The 15,580-nt window shown below is 59.9% G+C and overlaps 1 protein-coding gene across 2 annotated transcripts; it reads left to right on the top strand.

Moving 5' to 3' along the window:
* The first annotated feature begins 4,557 nt into the window (after positions 1 to 4,557).
* ICOSLG (inducible T cell costimulator ligand) lies at positions 4,558 to 15,068 on the top strand. Of its 2 annotated transcripts, XM_054713593.1 has the most exons (7): positions 4,558 to 4,662; positions 6,761 to 6,801; positions 7,609 to 7,962; positions 8,870 to 9,169; positions 10,616 to 10,789; positions 11,298 to 11,333; positions 12,097 to 15,068. In XM_054713593.1, the coding sequence occupies exons 1-7, from the start codon at positions 4,649 to 4,651 to the stop codon at positions 12,105 to 12,107; spliced, it is 930 nt and encodes a 309-aa protein (XP_054569568.1). In that variant the 5' UTR covers positions 4,558 to 4,648; the 3' UTR covers positions 12,108 to 15,068. The 2 variants fall into 2 exon arrangements, with proteins under 2 accessions (XP_054569568.1, XP_054569569.1); XM_054713594.1 differs by lacking the exon at positions 11,298 to 11,333.
* Positions 15,069 to 15,580: the final 512 nt, after the last annotated feature.

Below are 15,580 nucleotides of genomic sequence, written 5' to 3'. Positions count from 1 at the left end.
AGCCCCACTGGGTGGGGGGCACAGCCTGAGGTCCCCTGTCAAGCCCAGCCAGGCAGGGGTCGCAGCCTCAGGTCCCCTGGCTTAGTGCTGGGGCAGGGGGTGTGGCCTGAGGTCCCCCGGCCTGGCGCTGGGGCAGGGAGGGGGGAGCAGCCTGAGGTCTCCTAGCCCAGCACCAGGATGGGAATCGCACCTTGAGATCCCCTGTCAAGCCCTGCTGGGTGGGGGACACGGCCTGAGGTCTCCTGTCAAGCCCCATGGGGGCAGGGGAGGGCGAAGCTTCAGGTCCCTGCTGATTGCTCATTAAGGCTCCTTACGGGAACTTGGCCTCAGCTGTGGGTGCAGCCATCTTTGTGATGGAGTGATGGTCAATTAGCATATTCCCTCTTTATTAGATAGGATGATACTGAGGGGAGGATCCAGATGCTCTCCTAAGGCCCCTGGGGATGAAGCCTCCTTTTTCCCTCCTCTTCCTGTCCCTCCTTTTCCTTCCTTTGATTTAGAAGCTCTTTACTAGATTATTTCCTAAACAATAGGATTTATCGGAAACTTTCCTGCTTTAACGAGTTCTTGCTCCTGATATCTTCCTGGTTTGTCACAAAAACATTTCTCCTGAGGGTCTCCAGGAGGATCTCGGGGACACTTCTCTAACCCAGGCATTGTCTCCAGCACAGGCAGGATGCTAACAGGCGGGGAAATGTTTTGATCTTTTTTTGTGGGTGGTAGAATTCTCAGGCAGGAAGCAGTCCTTGTTTGGGAAAATATTTTGATAAGCTGAAGGCTTGGGAGTAGGAGCCGGAGAACTGGGTGTTTCTGTAGGCCATGCACTCAAGATAAGGTGCAGACAGCTCTGCCTGAGATCAAGAGGGAATCTGGCCTCTGAGAAGGAGGAGAGGAAATTCAGGGAAGCCAGGGGAAGAGTAGGAAGAGAATATATATATATATATATATATATATATATATATATATATAGAGAGAGAGAGAGAGAGAGAGAGAGAGAGAATATATATATATATATTTCTGTTAGAGAGAGAGAATTTATATATATATATAGTCCTATTAGAGAGAATATATATATATATTAGAGAATATATATATATATATATATATATATATATATATATACACACACACACTAGAGGCCAGTTGCAGGAAGATTCCTGCAAGAATAGGGCTTCCCGCGGGCTTCCCTCCCGCCACTGCCACCTCTCCCGCCCGCCCCCCACGCTTTCCCTGCCACCGCCTCTGCCCCCCACCCCCCACCCTCTGCGCTTTCCCTCCCGCCGCCGCTGCCCCCCCCCCCCGCACTTTCCCTCCCACCGCCGCCTGGTGCTTTCCCTTCCCTCCTGCCGTCTCTGCCCCCCACCCCACGCTTTCCCTCCCGCCACCACTGCCCCGTGCTTTCCCTTCCACTGCCACCTTGCACTTTTCTGCCGCCGCCCGCCGCCAACCCTGCCCACGCTTTCCCTCCCGCAGCCGCCTTGCTTTCTGCTTTCCCTCCCTCTTCCTTCTATGCTGTCTTCAGTCTTCACTCCTCCCTCCCTCAGCGTATGCAAATTAACCGCCATCTTTGTTGGGTTAATTTGCATACTCGCTCTGATTGGCTGTGGGCGTAGCAGAGGTACGGTCAATTAGCATTTCTCTCTTTCATTAGTGTAGATATATGTTTTCCTGTTAGAGAGAATTTATATATAGTCCTTTGGTTTTGTTTCTCTGGAGAGCCCAGGGCCGCAGCTACAGACATCTTCATTGATCAATGTGAACCTTCTCTCGGCAGTGGACAGGAGGACACTCCTGGGCTCTGAGGCAGGTCCTATGTCCAGGGGCTTATTTAGCAAAATCTGCAATGAAACCAAGGGCACGGCAGCCCCAGAAACGCAGAGGGGATGAGGGGACGGGAGCATCCAGGCACACATAAGACCTTCCTGGGGCTCAAGCTCTGGATCCAAGCTGTGGCAGCAACAGAGCGTGGCGATGGCTGTGCCCTGGAGGGCTGACTCCAGGCTGCTTCCACTCCAGTGACCGCCGTCACAGGGTCCAACCTAACTCCTGTCCACTTCCCATCAGGGTGCTCCCAAGAAGGCCCAGAGCCACTCGGAACAGCTTTATGCACTCCGCTCGCTCACAAATACCTGGAGATCCCCCTCTAACTATTTAAACCCCATCCACAGAGCCCCTTTCTGGGACCCTCTGACTTTGGCTGAAAGTGACCCCTCTGGCTTCCCCATCTACACCCAGAGCTTCAAGTCCCTGGCATGAATACAACTCCTGGGTCCCCAGGTCTGCCCAGATGTTCCTCCAGGCCGATTCTCTCCCCACACCCCCCACGGTGGTCTTTACCCATTTGTCTCAAAACTCTGTGATCCACGCATTAGCTCAGCTGCTTTCTGAGGGACAGCTTATAACCCCCCACTTCACAAGGGGAAAACGCAGGCACAGAGGGTCATGTGACTTTCTGAGGTCACACAGCTCCTGAATTGCAGAGCTGGGAGAGGAAGCCAGCATGCACTTCTCAGGTGGGGGGCTCTGGGGCTGGCCTTGGTCTCACTCCTGGCGGTGCCCCTCCCTCCATGGCCCAGTCCCCCCGATGTCCTTCCAGCCCAGCTGCACTCCCTGCCACTTCACTGCCTGCTCAATGCACAGTCTTTTTCTCCATCCAGAGTGCGCCTGGCCTGGGTCTGGGGCTGCCCAGGAAGCAGAGCTCGCTCCTCCCTCACCAGCCTCAGCTCCTGCCAGCTCTACCTTGTGGGCTGTAAAGGCCTCCCACCTGCCTCCCACCTGCCTTGGGGCAGTGCCCAGGCTGCATTGGGGGCACTTTCCCTTCTTAGCTCCACAGGGGGGTTCTCCCTCCCCGAAGACCCGCTCCTCTTCAACAGCCCCAGAGATTGCTTATGGGGCCCACCCCTTCCCGCTCAGCATCCCTGAGGGCAAAGTAGGGATTCCTCTGGGAGCCGGAAGTAAAGCCACAGCCTGTCAGTGAAGCCTAACCAATCGGAAAGCTTCCCAGGTTTGAGGGCCAGGCTGATCTCGGCCAGGTGGGGGAGGGGAGGCGCACCCAGCCCCGCCCTCCTGCCCCATCTGCGGGAGAACTTGAGGCTGGCCCTCCCCACACTGGATCTTCCTTTGCCAGCAGCTGCCGATCCATGGGGAGAAGAACCAAGGCCACAGGAATCAGGTCCCCCCCAGCTCCACGGGGACTGATGAGGTGTCCCCGTCCCTCGCCCCCGCCTGCATTTGTCCCAGCTGCGGCCCTGGACAGATTGGATCTCTGGCTCCAGGAATGGGGTGAGTCCGATACTCACCCCCGCCCCCCGCCATTTGATGTATGCCCACGCCCTGCGCTCCTAGCCAAATCTTATATTCCCTCCCCCCACCCCCAGTTCAGATTGTATCTGCCCTTCCTGCCCCCCCATCACTATTCTCCACCGCTAAGAGGGAAGGTGGCCCCGCCTCCACACCAATCTCCCAGCCTCACCCGGACCGGTGGAGCCCAGGTTTGAGAACCGCCAATCCACCCCTCCTGGCAGCCAGCCTCCCCACCCCCCCATTGCCCCGTCCAGGCCTGTCTTCTGCGGCCCGGTCCCGCCTCCCAGCAGTGGCCCACGGAATCTTTGCTGGATGAGTGACAACTTGCAGAAGCTTGGCTCCGCCCTCACCTTACACCTGGCCTCTCCTGTGCCCAGACACGCCCCTCCTGCCTGCTCCACGGGGACCTGGGCCCCAGACCTGAGCTGCGGGCCTTGGGTCCCTGGCCCTTCCTGGGGGTCTCTGCAGGGAGGGCACCCTGTTCCCTCGTGGCCCCACCTCCCTCACCTCAGTGGCACCTGGACCGTGAGGGCGGAAGTGGGGGGCACTGGCCAGGGGGCCCAGAGGGCTGGGCGGGGACCCAGCAAAAAACCACAGGGCCAGGTCTCACCACCGTGGGAGAGCGAAGATGACATGGTTTCCGCGCGGCGCGCCTCCCAGAGCCTTCGATGCGCACGCATGTTGTGGCACGTGGCCCAGGAGCCACGCAGGATCGGAGAGCAAAGCTGGGGGGCAGGAGGGGTACACCCAGGGCCGGGCTGGACGGTAGAGCCTGCGGCCTTCCCTCCTTCCTTCCATCCATCCATCCATCCATCCATCCATCCATCCATCCATCCCAGATGTGGAGCTCACTTCACCTGAGAGCTGCAGGTACCGGGGGAGGGAGGGAGGGAGGGGGCCTAGGGCAGGGACCTTGGGCCGAAGGGACGGTCTGCGCGAACTTTGGGGGGCAGCCCTTAGCCTTCCAAGGCCCTTCCACACGGGCCAGCCCTTCCACAGCGCCCACGGCCGCCGCCCCCCTGGTGCCACACTCCCCCCAACTTCCCGGGCACCTCCAGCACCCACGCCCGTGGCCCGGCGCCCTGGGGCCCACCTGAACCCGCCTGAAGACGGGTGGCCGAGCTTCCGTTCCGAGGAGCTCCGCCTAAGGCTGGGGTGGCGGGGGCGGGACCGGGGGGGGGCGGGGCGGGGCGGGACCGAGCCCCAGTCCGCCCGCCCGGGTTTCTCAGAAGCTGGTGTCCAGGCGGCGGGCGCGCAGCGCAGTTAGAGCTCGGCTCGGCGGAGGCGGCGGCGCGAGGTCCCTGCGCTCCGAGGTCTCCCGCGCCCCGAGGTCTTCGCTTCCACCATGAAGCTAAGAAGGTGAGAGGCCATCGGCCGGGCCCTGCGGGAGCCGGGGAAGAAGCGGGGGCGCCACCGTAGAGAGCTGGGTGCCCAGGAGGGACCGACCCAGGGCGCCCGGCCGGGGACGCACTCACCTGGCGGCAGAGCGGCGGGGTCCGCGCGGAGGGTGGGCAGCCCGGACCCGGGCGGCATCGGGCAGGGCGGGCATCGGGCAGGGCCGGCGGGTGCGGTTACCTGCTAGTCCGTGGCATCCGCCAAGGGGTGGCGTGGGGACGGAGGGCAGTGCGTGGGACCCACGCTGTGTGGGGGGGCGGACGGCAGTGTGTGGGGACGGAGGGCAGTGCGTGGGGACGGAGGGCAGTGCGTGGGACCCACGCTGTGTGTGGGGGCGGACGGCAGTGCGTGGGGACGGAGGGCAGTGCGTGGGGACGGAGGGCAGTGCGTGGGACCCACGCTGTGTGTGGGTGTGCTAGGAGGCGGGTCCCTGGGAAGGGAAGGGAAAGCGCTCGCTCCCCCCACCTCCCTCACTCCTTCTCCCTCCCCTCCTGGCCCCAGAGGGGAAGAATGAAGGATGTGATACCTCCAGGCCAGCGGTGCCGCCCTGACTCCCACAGCCCAGGGATTCCCCCTCCCCTCTCCGCAGAGCCAAACTGGGAAGGTGGGCCTGCCTGGGTCCAGCCATCACCCCAGGGCTCCTGCCAGCCCGGGGGTGGGCACCTTTGCAAAAACACCACCTTCAGGGCGCGTCAGCCTTTGACTCCCTGGATAAACTGGTGAGGCACCTGGTCCCCAGGTTTCCAGCCACACAGCCCACAAGGCTGCCCACACCGGGTGGGTCCCGCAGCCCAGCCTCCCCAGTCAGACATGTGGGTAGTTTTAGGGTTCTGTTTGCTCAAAAGAGAAAGAATGTGCTAGACTGTCACAGCCACCCTCACCTGGGAACCCTGGCCCTGTCTTTCTGACTCAAGGAGGGTGGGCTGGAGCCGGAGGCAGGGTGGTGACGGGGTGCAGGCAAGGGTGGTGGGCCTTGGGGGGGGGCGGGGGTAGTGTTTGACAGCAGGCACCAGAGAACCATGCAGGGAGAGGTACAGAGAGGCCCACATGCAGGCAGCACCCAGGACAGGGCTCACTGTACCCGCTACGGGAGCCCAGAGGCCCCGAAGAGGCCCTGACAGGTGCCTCGGACCCTGCGCACAGACAGGGCGAGTCTCGTGAGCACCCACAGGCGGGCTCCATGGGAGAGAAATGGGGGCCACAGAGGCGTCCTCGTAGCTTTGTATTTTAGAAGGCTGCTCTGGCTCAGGGGTAGATGGCTGGAGGGGTCAAGACTGGAGGTGGTCATCACAGCTGTCCCCACAAACAGGAATGGAGGCCCCAACAGGGACAGTGAGAGAGGACAGCCCCATCTGCAGGCTGTGGCCTCCGTGGGGTATGGGGAGCCCCTGGTGGCAAGGGACATGCCTCTAGACAGAGTCCGATGACAGCTGTCAGGGGTCTCTGTCCAGAGCTTAGGGCACACAGCATCCTGGGAGGCCGGCAGGAGGGGGTGGCTGGTTGAGGGCACCAGGAGCCTGGAAGTTGGGGAGCTCTCACCCCCGCAGCCCAGCTGCCCGCCGGCTGGGAGGAGCCTCCCAATTGGTTTCAGAATGAGCTCCTTCCTCAGAGGGTTGTCCTGCCGCTCACCGACTGCCACTGGGCATCTTAGATCTTGTCTTTCTCCCCCAAATTAAATGCAGCTCCTGCCATGGATTCTGTGGACGTGTTTTTTTTTTTTTCTGATTTCATACAGTTTCTTGGAATCTGCTCCTCTATGGCTACGTCACCAGGGTGTCGAAAGCTATGCCTTGGGCGTGTCTTTCACTACTTTATCGCACGTTCATCCTTGTGTTGGGGGGTCAACACGGGAGCTGGCTGCTTCGGGTGTGCCAGCCCCTCGGGACTTGCTGTGCTGGGCAGGGAGGTGGGCGCCTCCTGCTGCAGGGGCCTGGCTGATGGGCTGGCTGTCAGTGGATGAGTTCACTTTTCTGCGATGGGTGTGACCCGCTCCTGCCCGTGAGAAGGAGTCTTCACCTTCTGGAGGAAAGGGGACTCACCTGCCTTTCTGGTTCCTTTCCAGTGCTGGCCTGCTCCTACTGCTGCTCAGCGGCCTGCAAGCCGGTGAGTCCGACAGCCCTCATGGTCCGGAGGCCCGTTCCCAGCCCTTCAGTGTGGAGAGTGGGACCACGGGATGCAGGGGACAGCGGGAGCCTTGCCACAGCCCTTCTTGTTTTTCCAGGGGACTCCTGTGAGGTCGCTGGGCCCCAAGCACAAAGGGGTCGCTTGTCTAGACCCTGTAGCTCTTGTTTTATCATGTGTTAGTTAGGTGTAGATGGAATGCACTTCCTCCCGCATGCATCAGGCCTCTGCTTTCCCGATGAGCTGGGAGCAAGGAACAGGGATGCACCCAGCTCAGAGCAAGGGAGGGCAGACACGGCCACTTTCCTCAGCCCTCCAAGTGTTTGTGCGGATGGGAGAGCCAGTCTGCACACGTCACGTGGCCTGCCTGGGCACAGTGCGAGCAGCATTGTAAGTCTGTTGTTGAGAAACTGATGTTTCCTATTAAATGTCTAAATTTTTACAAAACCCTTTTCAGTTGAATTAATTATAAACTCCCAAGAAGGAGCAGACAGCGTGCAGCCTGGTCCCAGTGGCCACCCCCGCTTCTCCCAACACTGGCCTCTCCCGTACTGACAGGAAGTCCACATTAGACAACACATCGCAGGAGCTTACCGCAAATTCCGAATTTTTAAAATATCGCATTCCTATGTGTATCTTATGAATACATTCCTTTTCTACTGAAATGAGTCAGAATTGGTGTTTGAGAGAGTTCCCTCAAACCCCCCCCCCCCACCGCCCCCCAGAGTAACTTCGCAGGTTGGGTAAGACTCAACCCCAAAAATAAACGTACTTTTTGAATCACTGCAGATGGTCAAGAAAAAGAAGTAAGAGCAATGGTGGGCAGTGACGTGGAGCTCAGCTGCATTCACACCGAAGAAAAGAGTTTTGATTTAAATGAACTTTATGTTTACTGGCAAATCACTGATACTAGCAGCAAGCCAGAAACTGTGACTTACTACCTGCCCGGAAACAGCTCCGTGGGCCATCACAACAACCGGTACAAGGACCGGGCCCAGATGTCACTGGACAGCATGAAGCAGGGCAACTTCTCTCTGCATCTGTACAACATCACCCCCCAAGACGAACAGAAGTATTACTGCCTGGTGTTTAGGAAGTTTACAGAGCAGATTTTGAATGTTGAGGTCATGTTGCACGTGGCAGGTAAGGGCGTCGGCGCCGACAGCGGACTTCATCCCAGCCCCTGGCCTGGAGAAAGCATTAAGGAGACCCATTTTCTGGCTCATTCACCTGGTTCTTTCGATTGAAAAAATCCCAATCTCTATGAGCAGCCTTCTGCTTAACTGTGGATGAAGCTGAGTTGGTTGAAACATCAACTCGTAAGGAAGTTTTCATAACCTGAGGCTCCCTGGTTTCACAGAAATACTCCTAATCTTGCCATCTCTACTTTAACGCGCCAACTCAACTCGAACTAGATTATATATATATATATTGATTTCAGAGAGTTAGAGAGAGGGAGAGAGAGATAGAAACATCAATGATGAGAGAGAATCATTGATCAGCTGCCTCCCCCACACCACCTACTGGGGTCCGAGCCCAAAACCCGGGCATGTGCCCCTGACCAAAATCGAACCTGGGACCCTTCAGGCTGACCCTCTACCCACTGAGCCAAACCGGGCAGGGCTCAAATTAGATTTTAAAAATAAAATTAGGAAGGAGTGCTATAAGGCAGATTTGAGGTCAGAATTTAGGAAGAAAAGGAAAATCAATCAAGATGCTCAGGGCACCGCTAGTTCAGAGATGGGCTATGACGGCAAGCTCTCCGTGTCCCTAGGTGCAAATGACCGGCCTCTTTGGAGCGGGGGGTGGGTGACGGTCCCTGCCCTCAGGCTCAGTAACTCCCCTATCGGAGTCGGAGGAGTGACTCTTGGGCAGAGCAGGGCCAGTGCCCGCTGCCCAGACCAGAGCTCTGGTCCTGTCTCTCTACCAGGGTCAGGGGCACGACGGGCCGCCTCCCCTCGAACCCGGCCCGGGGCCCCGAGCCCTGGGTACCCCTCCATTTCTGACCTTCAGAACCTGGCACCCCTCACCTCCGTTTCTTCCCCGGCAGCAAATTACAGCATGCCCGTGGTCAGCGCCCCCACGGCCGCCGCCCAGGACGAGGAGCTCACCTTCACGTGCACGTCCAAGGATGGCTACCCCCGGCCCAACGTGTACTGGATCAACAGGACGGACAACAGCCTGCTGGACGAGGCCCTGCAGAACAGCACCGTCTCCCTGAACGCGCGGGGCTTGTACGACGTGGTCAGCGTCCTGCGGATCCGGCGCACCCCCCACGTGAACGTGGGCTGCTGCATCGAGAACGTGCTGCTGCACCAGAACCTGACTGTCAGCAGCCAGAAAGGGGGCGGTAAGGATCTGCAGGCCTGCCCCAACCGCGGCTCCGGCCGGGGGTGATGGGGGATCCTCTCAGAAGACTAAGCCCCTCCCAGGTGACCCGGCAGCGGCATCGGAAAGGTGGTGGGAAGGACGAGGAGGGGAGAGTCCGGTGCGCGGTGACGGGATCACCACGTCGGTGGCGATGGGCCCGGGGCTGGGTGCCCAATGCACCCTGCTTGGCTTCATCTTCAGTCACGGGCCAGTTTGGTGACGCATTTCACAGGGGAGGGACTGAGGCTCTGAACGGCTGTGTAACAGATCAGAAGCGCCAGGACTAGGCGGCAGCACAGCGTCAGGATTGAAGCGCACACCTGCGCTGCCCCCACCAAGCGTTTTGCTTTTGGGTGTGTGCCCCCTGAGAAGACTGCCCCCTCCCCCCTCCCCCCGTGCTAGGGGTCCAGCTGGGCCTGTGCTGGCCTGAGGCCTCCCGTGGAAGGGGCACAGACAGGTGACTCCTTCGTAGAGGCCGCGGGCTCTCTCCGTCTGTGTCCCTGTCACAGCGCTGAGATGAGAGGCGGAAGGGGGGGTGCGCCCGTGGGCCGTGCCGCTGCAGGACCTGGGGGGCTCGGTGCACAGTGGGAAGCACAGAGCTCCTTGTTCAGGACTTACAAGCACCGCGATGGGGACACAGCACTGCCCCACGCACAGGGCCTCTGGCGCGGCCCCGGGAGCTGGCAGGGGTCGCAGGCCTTGAAGCTGGCCCTGACCTGCAGTGGGGGTGAAGCATGTCCCCCTGACTTCCTTCCTTCTGTTCTTGCGTTCCTTCCTCTGTTTTCTTGAGGTCTTCTTCTGCTCTTGCAAGTCTATGTTTTGCAAGTCTATGTCTTGCAAGTCTATGTTTGGGTTCCTTTTTCTCCGCGCAATCCAAGGAATCAGATCATGCCAAAGCCAGTGATTTCGTGCCACCACCAAAGTGGGTCCTGAATCCAAACACAGAGAGGGCAGCAGGTGTGGTCTTGTACATTTTGGCTCGCTTTCCCCGAATTTCTGTCTCGGGTGCTGTTGCCTTCCCAGGGGGAAGGACATCAATGACCGTTTGCTCCCGCTGAAGCGGTCGGTCGGTCGTGAGCTTCCCGGTCCGGATGGTTCCCGTGTCGTTCTTGATGAAGGCTGATCTTCAAGCAGCCAGGGAGGAAAAGAGCCACTTGGATTTTTTTTTAAAGTCAGCATTAAAGCTGGACAAAGAGTAAATGACGTGACGTGTAAAGAGCCAGGAAGAAGCTGTGCCACCTGCCACCACCCAGGGCTGGCGTGGCACGTCCCGGGGCAGGTGGGGGGCGTGGCTCCTGGGAGGGAAAGCCCTTCCGTCCACCAGCTTTCCGTGAGGCCGGGGAAGTGCTCCGGATGCAATGCGCCCGGGTGCCTTCCTCTTTCCCCTCTCCCTGAAAGCCTCGGGCTGATTTCCTGTTTCTTGCAGAGCCAATCCCGGGACCCACAGGCAGCAACCCAGAGACCCCAGGCGACGCCGAGGCGGGGAGATCCAGGACCGTGGTGGCCGCCATCGCGCTGCTGCTGACGGTGGTCGTGGCGGCGGCTGCAGGCTGGTGGTGCCGGAGCCGGTGTCCTCGCCGTCCTCGCCGGGGCTACGCAGGTACCAGGCGGGGCGCGCGTGCAGCTGGTTGGCGTTGTTTATTTGGTGGGAAGCGGTGTTTTTGCCTTTCTCAAGACGTTTACAAACTCTGCAAGGAGGTGGTTTCCCTCTAAGTGCAGCTTTAGTGGCGTTAGCCTCCTGAGCGAGCACAGCTCCGCCAAAGATCCCGCACGTGGATGTGAAGCCCGCGTCTGAGGCCCCACGTTCCTGCCGCCGCCTCCCAGGTTGGGGGTCGGGGAGAGGATGGACTCCGAATCTAGAGGTCAGGGTGGAGTTCATTTCCGCGGAAGCCGAGCTGCCCGTCCGCCAGGCCGCAGAGGGCGCCCCGAGTCCAGGCCCGGAGCCCCTCAATGTGCTTCCCACGCTCCCTCCTGCAGAGCGTCTGCCCTGAGGCGGGTGGCCCTGGGAGTCTGTTCTCGGCCCAAGCCCTTGAGCCACGGGGGTCTCTAGACCGGCCCCTCCCCACCCTCCACGGCCGGCCCTGAGCATTCCTGGTTTGTTCCAACAGGTGCCGAGGCTGCGAGGCCAGAGCTGGGGCTCCCCGGTGAGTTTGCCAGAGGCTCGGGGAGAAAGCGGGCAGGTTCCGTGGGCCTGGGCGGCGTGGCCGCCGCTGCCTCCATGTTCGCCACGTGGCACGAGCATTACCTGGTGACTGGGACATGCACAGGGGCCTCCGTTTTCGGAGACAGGGAACCCCCAGCGAAGGCACGTTCCTCTGGCCCCTGCCCCCACAGTCCTGCCCGCGGGGCCGCTTGCCGACGTCAGGTTATGGAATTTTCCGCGCGCACACGGGGCGGGGAGAGCGAGCAGGATGAGGGCCCCGCACCTCCACCCAGCCTCCCTTCTCCTTCCTAACTGCCTCTGTGCAGATGCCCTCCCCTCCCACCCACCCCTGCGGGGGGCTGAAGTGGGTTCAGACACTGAGCCCTTCCTAATAGAACAGTTAACTGGTGTTTCCCGGGGAACCGAGCACCCCACAGTCCCGGGAGCAAAGGTCGATGTGGCTCCCATCCCAATTCGGGGACCATATTCACCCACATTCTCGTTCCCCAGCAGCTGCCTGGGGCTGTGCGTAGCTTTGCAGTCAGACCAGCCCTCGCTCAACACTGTAGGCAAATCCCTGCGCCTGTCTGGGCCCCATTCCTCTGCCCAGGGGCCTGGGCCACGCCGGGGACTGTGGCTGCAGGAGGTGCAGGGCCCGCAGCCAGTTTGGGATAACTCTGGGACACGTCTCTCAGACAGTGGGGGGCTGCCTGCCCGAGACCCGCAGAGTGTTTCACCTCCCTCTCCCTTCTCTCCCTTCCAAGACCACGTTTGACAAGAACCCACCACCCGGGACGTGGACCAGGCTTCCGGGAGACGCCACCCAGAGGGCCGTCGGAAGGCGGCTTGCCACGGGCAGGCTGGTGGCAGAGGGAGCTCAGCCGCGCCCTCAACCAGGAGCTTCACGGACACGGAGCCTCTGGCCCGGGGGCCCTTCCCCTGGAAAGACCGCACTTCACCCCACGTGAGCGGGCGCCCCGGCTTCGCTGCCAGACACGGCTCCTCCCCGCCTCCAGCCCTGCTCCGTGTCCCCGACGCACGCTGTGGGGCGAGGGGTCTGAGAGGGACCGGAGGACCGGAGCCCGTGTGGACGGAAGAGGGGAGGCGCCCGCTCTCCTCGGGGCGGCCCTGCTGGGAGAGGCGCGGAGGGTGTTTGCGGGGCTCCCGTGACTGTCTGTGCACGTGTGCGTGTCCCGCGTTCAGGGAACGGTCAACACGGAGACCCCGGGATTCGCTGTCCTCGGGGACCCGCACTGAGGAGAAACAACCTTGGGTGTTTGGGTGAAAAGCTGTGTTGCCCTCCTCTAAAAGCACAACCGAACCCACACGAAGAAGGGTGCTGCAGGCGCCCACCGCCCGGGCCCACGGCAGGAGAGCCGGGCTCCGGGGGGATTGAGGACACGCGGACACGGACACAGACGTGCGACCGCCGGTCCTTGAGAGTGGGCACGGCGGCATGAAGAGGGCTCCCCAGTCGCTGGCAGCCTTCAGATCAGTCATTTCCTCCGAGTGCGGTCTGGGCCGCTCCCTGCACTGTTGCCGTAGCCTCTCGCCCAGTCGCCCCTGAGAACCTGCAGGGGGTGATGGAGACCCCAACTCCAACACCGGCTCCTCCGAGCCCACGGCCCCCCAGGTGATGGGAGGCGGCGGTGTCCTGGCCCTCCCTGGGCAGTGTCCACGCTGTGGCCTGGAATGAATCTTGCAGTTTGAAGTTTCCAGGACGTTCTGCGAAGGAGTCTGCCAGGTAACCCAGGTGTGCGCACCCCCAAAGACGGGGCCTGAGGTTCCGCCCGTGGCCCTGCAGCACGGATGGGCCCCTGACCCAGACTTGGAGCAGAAGTGAGGACTGGACTCCATGGTGAAGCCGAGTTCCACACTTGTCACAAGAAACCCGTGGTGTGTCCTTGTGGCAAGAAGCCCTCGTGTGGCTTCTACATGAGGGCGACAGGGCCCCCAGACTTTTAACACGGAAGCATTAGAAGACACGTGTCATCCCTGAGGAGTGGCCGAAGGGCCACGAACTAGCATTTGGAGCAAAGCACTGGATGTGGTGCCCGCCCTCCGTCCAGGCCCTGGGGTCCCGGGAGGTGCTGGAGCCGGTGTCCCGGGGATGGGGCAGCCACGAAGAGAAGCTGGTTTCCTTCTCGAAGGCGGCAGCAGGGGAGGCCACCCTCAGCCTTTTCCCAGCAGGTGTGGACCTGACCCGGGCTCCCGATGCCACGAGCATGCTCTCCAGACTCCGTGCCCTGATTCCTCATCTCGCCACTGGTCCCTGACAACCCTCAGCCACAGCCCGGCAGCCCCCGACCTGGGCCTGGGGAAGGCGGACTGGCCTTGGGACGCAGCACACGTCCGAGTCCTCCAGGCTTGTACTGTCCACCCCCACCCGCAATCGCCATTTGCTGCTGGTGCTGTAGACCCACTGAATGCCCGTGCTTGACACCTGTTCCCACAAACCCAGTTGGAGGGAATGCAAGATAAGCTGTGTCGTGATTTTGGTCAGCTCCGCTCGTCCTCACTGCAGGTCTGGACCCCTGCCTCGCCATCGGCTCTCGCTCTGGGGGTTTCTGCCCCCACCCCCCCAGGGGACGCTGGGCAAGGTCTGGAGACATTCTAGTTGTCTCACTGGGGGATTGCTACTGGCCTCCGGGGTGTAGAAGGCAGGGGCGCTGCTCCAAGTCCAAAAACACAGATGGCCCATCGCAGAGAAGTGTCCCCCCTGAAGGCCGGTGCAAGGGTGAGTCCCTGCCCTCCGAGGCCACTTTCCCGGGGGGGGGGCGGGGGGGACAGGGCAAGGGGAGCCCTGCCTCCCATCCCCGTCCACACTGGGTCTCGGAGGAGGCGTATGGTTAGCAGGGTTAGAGGGTTAGGCCTGGAGGGTCCAGGTCAGGGCTGTCGGCCTCCCCCCATCCCAGTCGGCACCAGGCCCCTGCTGCATCCTGACCAGGACGGCCTCCCCTTGGACTCCAATATCCCAGGTCCCCAGTGGCGAGTCTCCTTGGGGACGGCCAACGCTCTCCTCGAATCCATGCCGGTCCTGCTGAATCAGGGGGAAGGGACCAGCCAGTGACTTCTGTGAGGAGGGTGGGGCCAGGCAGCTCCCCCGTGTGCAGGGCGGACCCCGGTCCGAGGATCCAGTGGTTCTTAATCAAATGCAAATGGAGTAAGTGCTCCCGTCAGAAGACAGGCTGTGGCTGAACGGATAATCAAGCAATCTCCTTACATACTCTGTCTGTGAGAGACTCACTTCAGATCACAGTCACACACAGACCAAGAGCAAAGGGCCGGGGAAAGAGGTGAAAGCAGAAACGAAGCTGGTAGCAATCCTCGTGCTGGACAAAACAGACTTTGAAACGACGGCTATAATAAGAGACAAAGACCCAGCAATTCCAGGTCTGGGTATTTAATCCAAAAAGCCCAAACCCTAAATAAAGAGACACAGACAATCCTATGTTCACTGCAGCGTTATTTACAGGAGCCAAGCATGGAAGCAACCTAAGTGCCGAATGGACAAAGACGTGCGGGGTGCAGTCCTAGCTGGTTTGGCTCAGTGGATAGAGGGCCGGCCTGCGGACTGAAGGGTCCTGGGTTCGATTCCAGTCAGGGGCACATGCCCAATTGTGGGCTCGATCCCCGATGGGGGGCGTGCAGGAGGCAGCCAATTGATAATTCTCATCATTGATGCTTCTATTTCTCCCTCTGTGAAATCAATAAAAATATATATTTTTTAAAAAGATGTGGTGCATCTACACAATGGAATGACTCAGCCATAAAGAAGAATGAAATCTTACCATCTGCAACCACACGGATGGACCTAAAAGGTATTGTGCTGAGTGAAATAAGACAGACCGGGGAAGACAAGTGTCATGTGATTTCACTGACATGTGGGATCCAAAAAAACAAAATAAACCAGCAGACCAGAAGCAGACTCAGATACAGAGAACATTTTGACAGTTGCCAGATGGGAGGGGGGTTGAGGGTGGGGAAAGAAGGTGCAGGGATTAAGTAGCACAAACCGGTAGTTACAGAAGTCATGGACAGCGTAGGGAGTAGAGTCAGTAATACTGGGACAACTCTGTCTGGTGCCAGGTGGGTACTAGACTTATCGGGGGCGATCACTTTGTAAGTTACATAAATGTCTAACCACTAGGTTGCACACATGAAATGAATATAATATTGCACATCAACTGTAATTGAAAAGTAAAACATTAAAATTAAAAAAAATAATTTTCCGAAAAGAAGGTGGGA

Source organism: Eptesicus fuscus, chromosome 3 (genome assembly GCF_027574615.1).
Source record: "Eptesicus fuscus isolate TK198812 chromosome 3, DD_ASM_mEF_20220401, whole genome shotgun sequence".
Lineage (NCBI taxonomy): Eukaryota > Metazoa > Chordata > Mammalia > Chiroptera > Vespertilionidae > Eptesicus > Eptesicus fuscus.
This window is presented reverse-complemented; position numbering and strand designations above follow the sequence as displayed.

Excerpts from the sequence above, each read along its gene's own strand:
- ICOSLG (XM_054713593.1), top strand. Across the intron at positions 6,802-7,608 it reads GCTCAGCGGCCTGCAAGCCG|ATGGTCAAGAAAAAGAAGTA; the intron begins GTGAGTCCGACA and ends GAATCACTGCAG. Across the intron at positions 10,790-11,297 it reads TCCTCGCCGGGGCTACGCAG|GTGCCGAGGCTGCGAGGCCA; the intron begins GTACCAGGCGGG and ends TTGTTCCAACAG.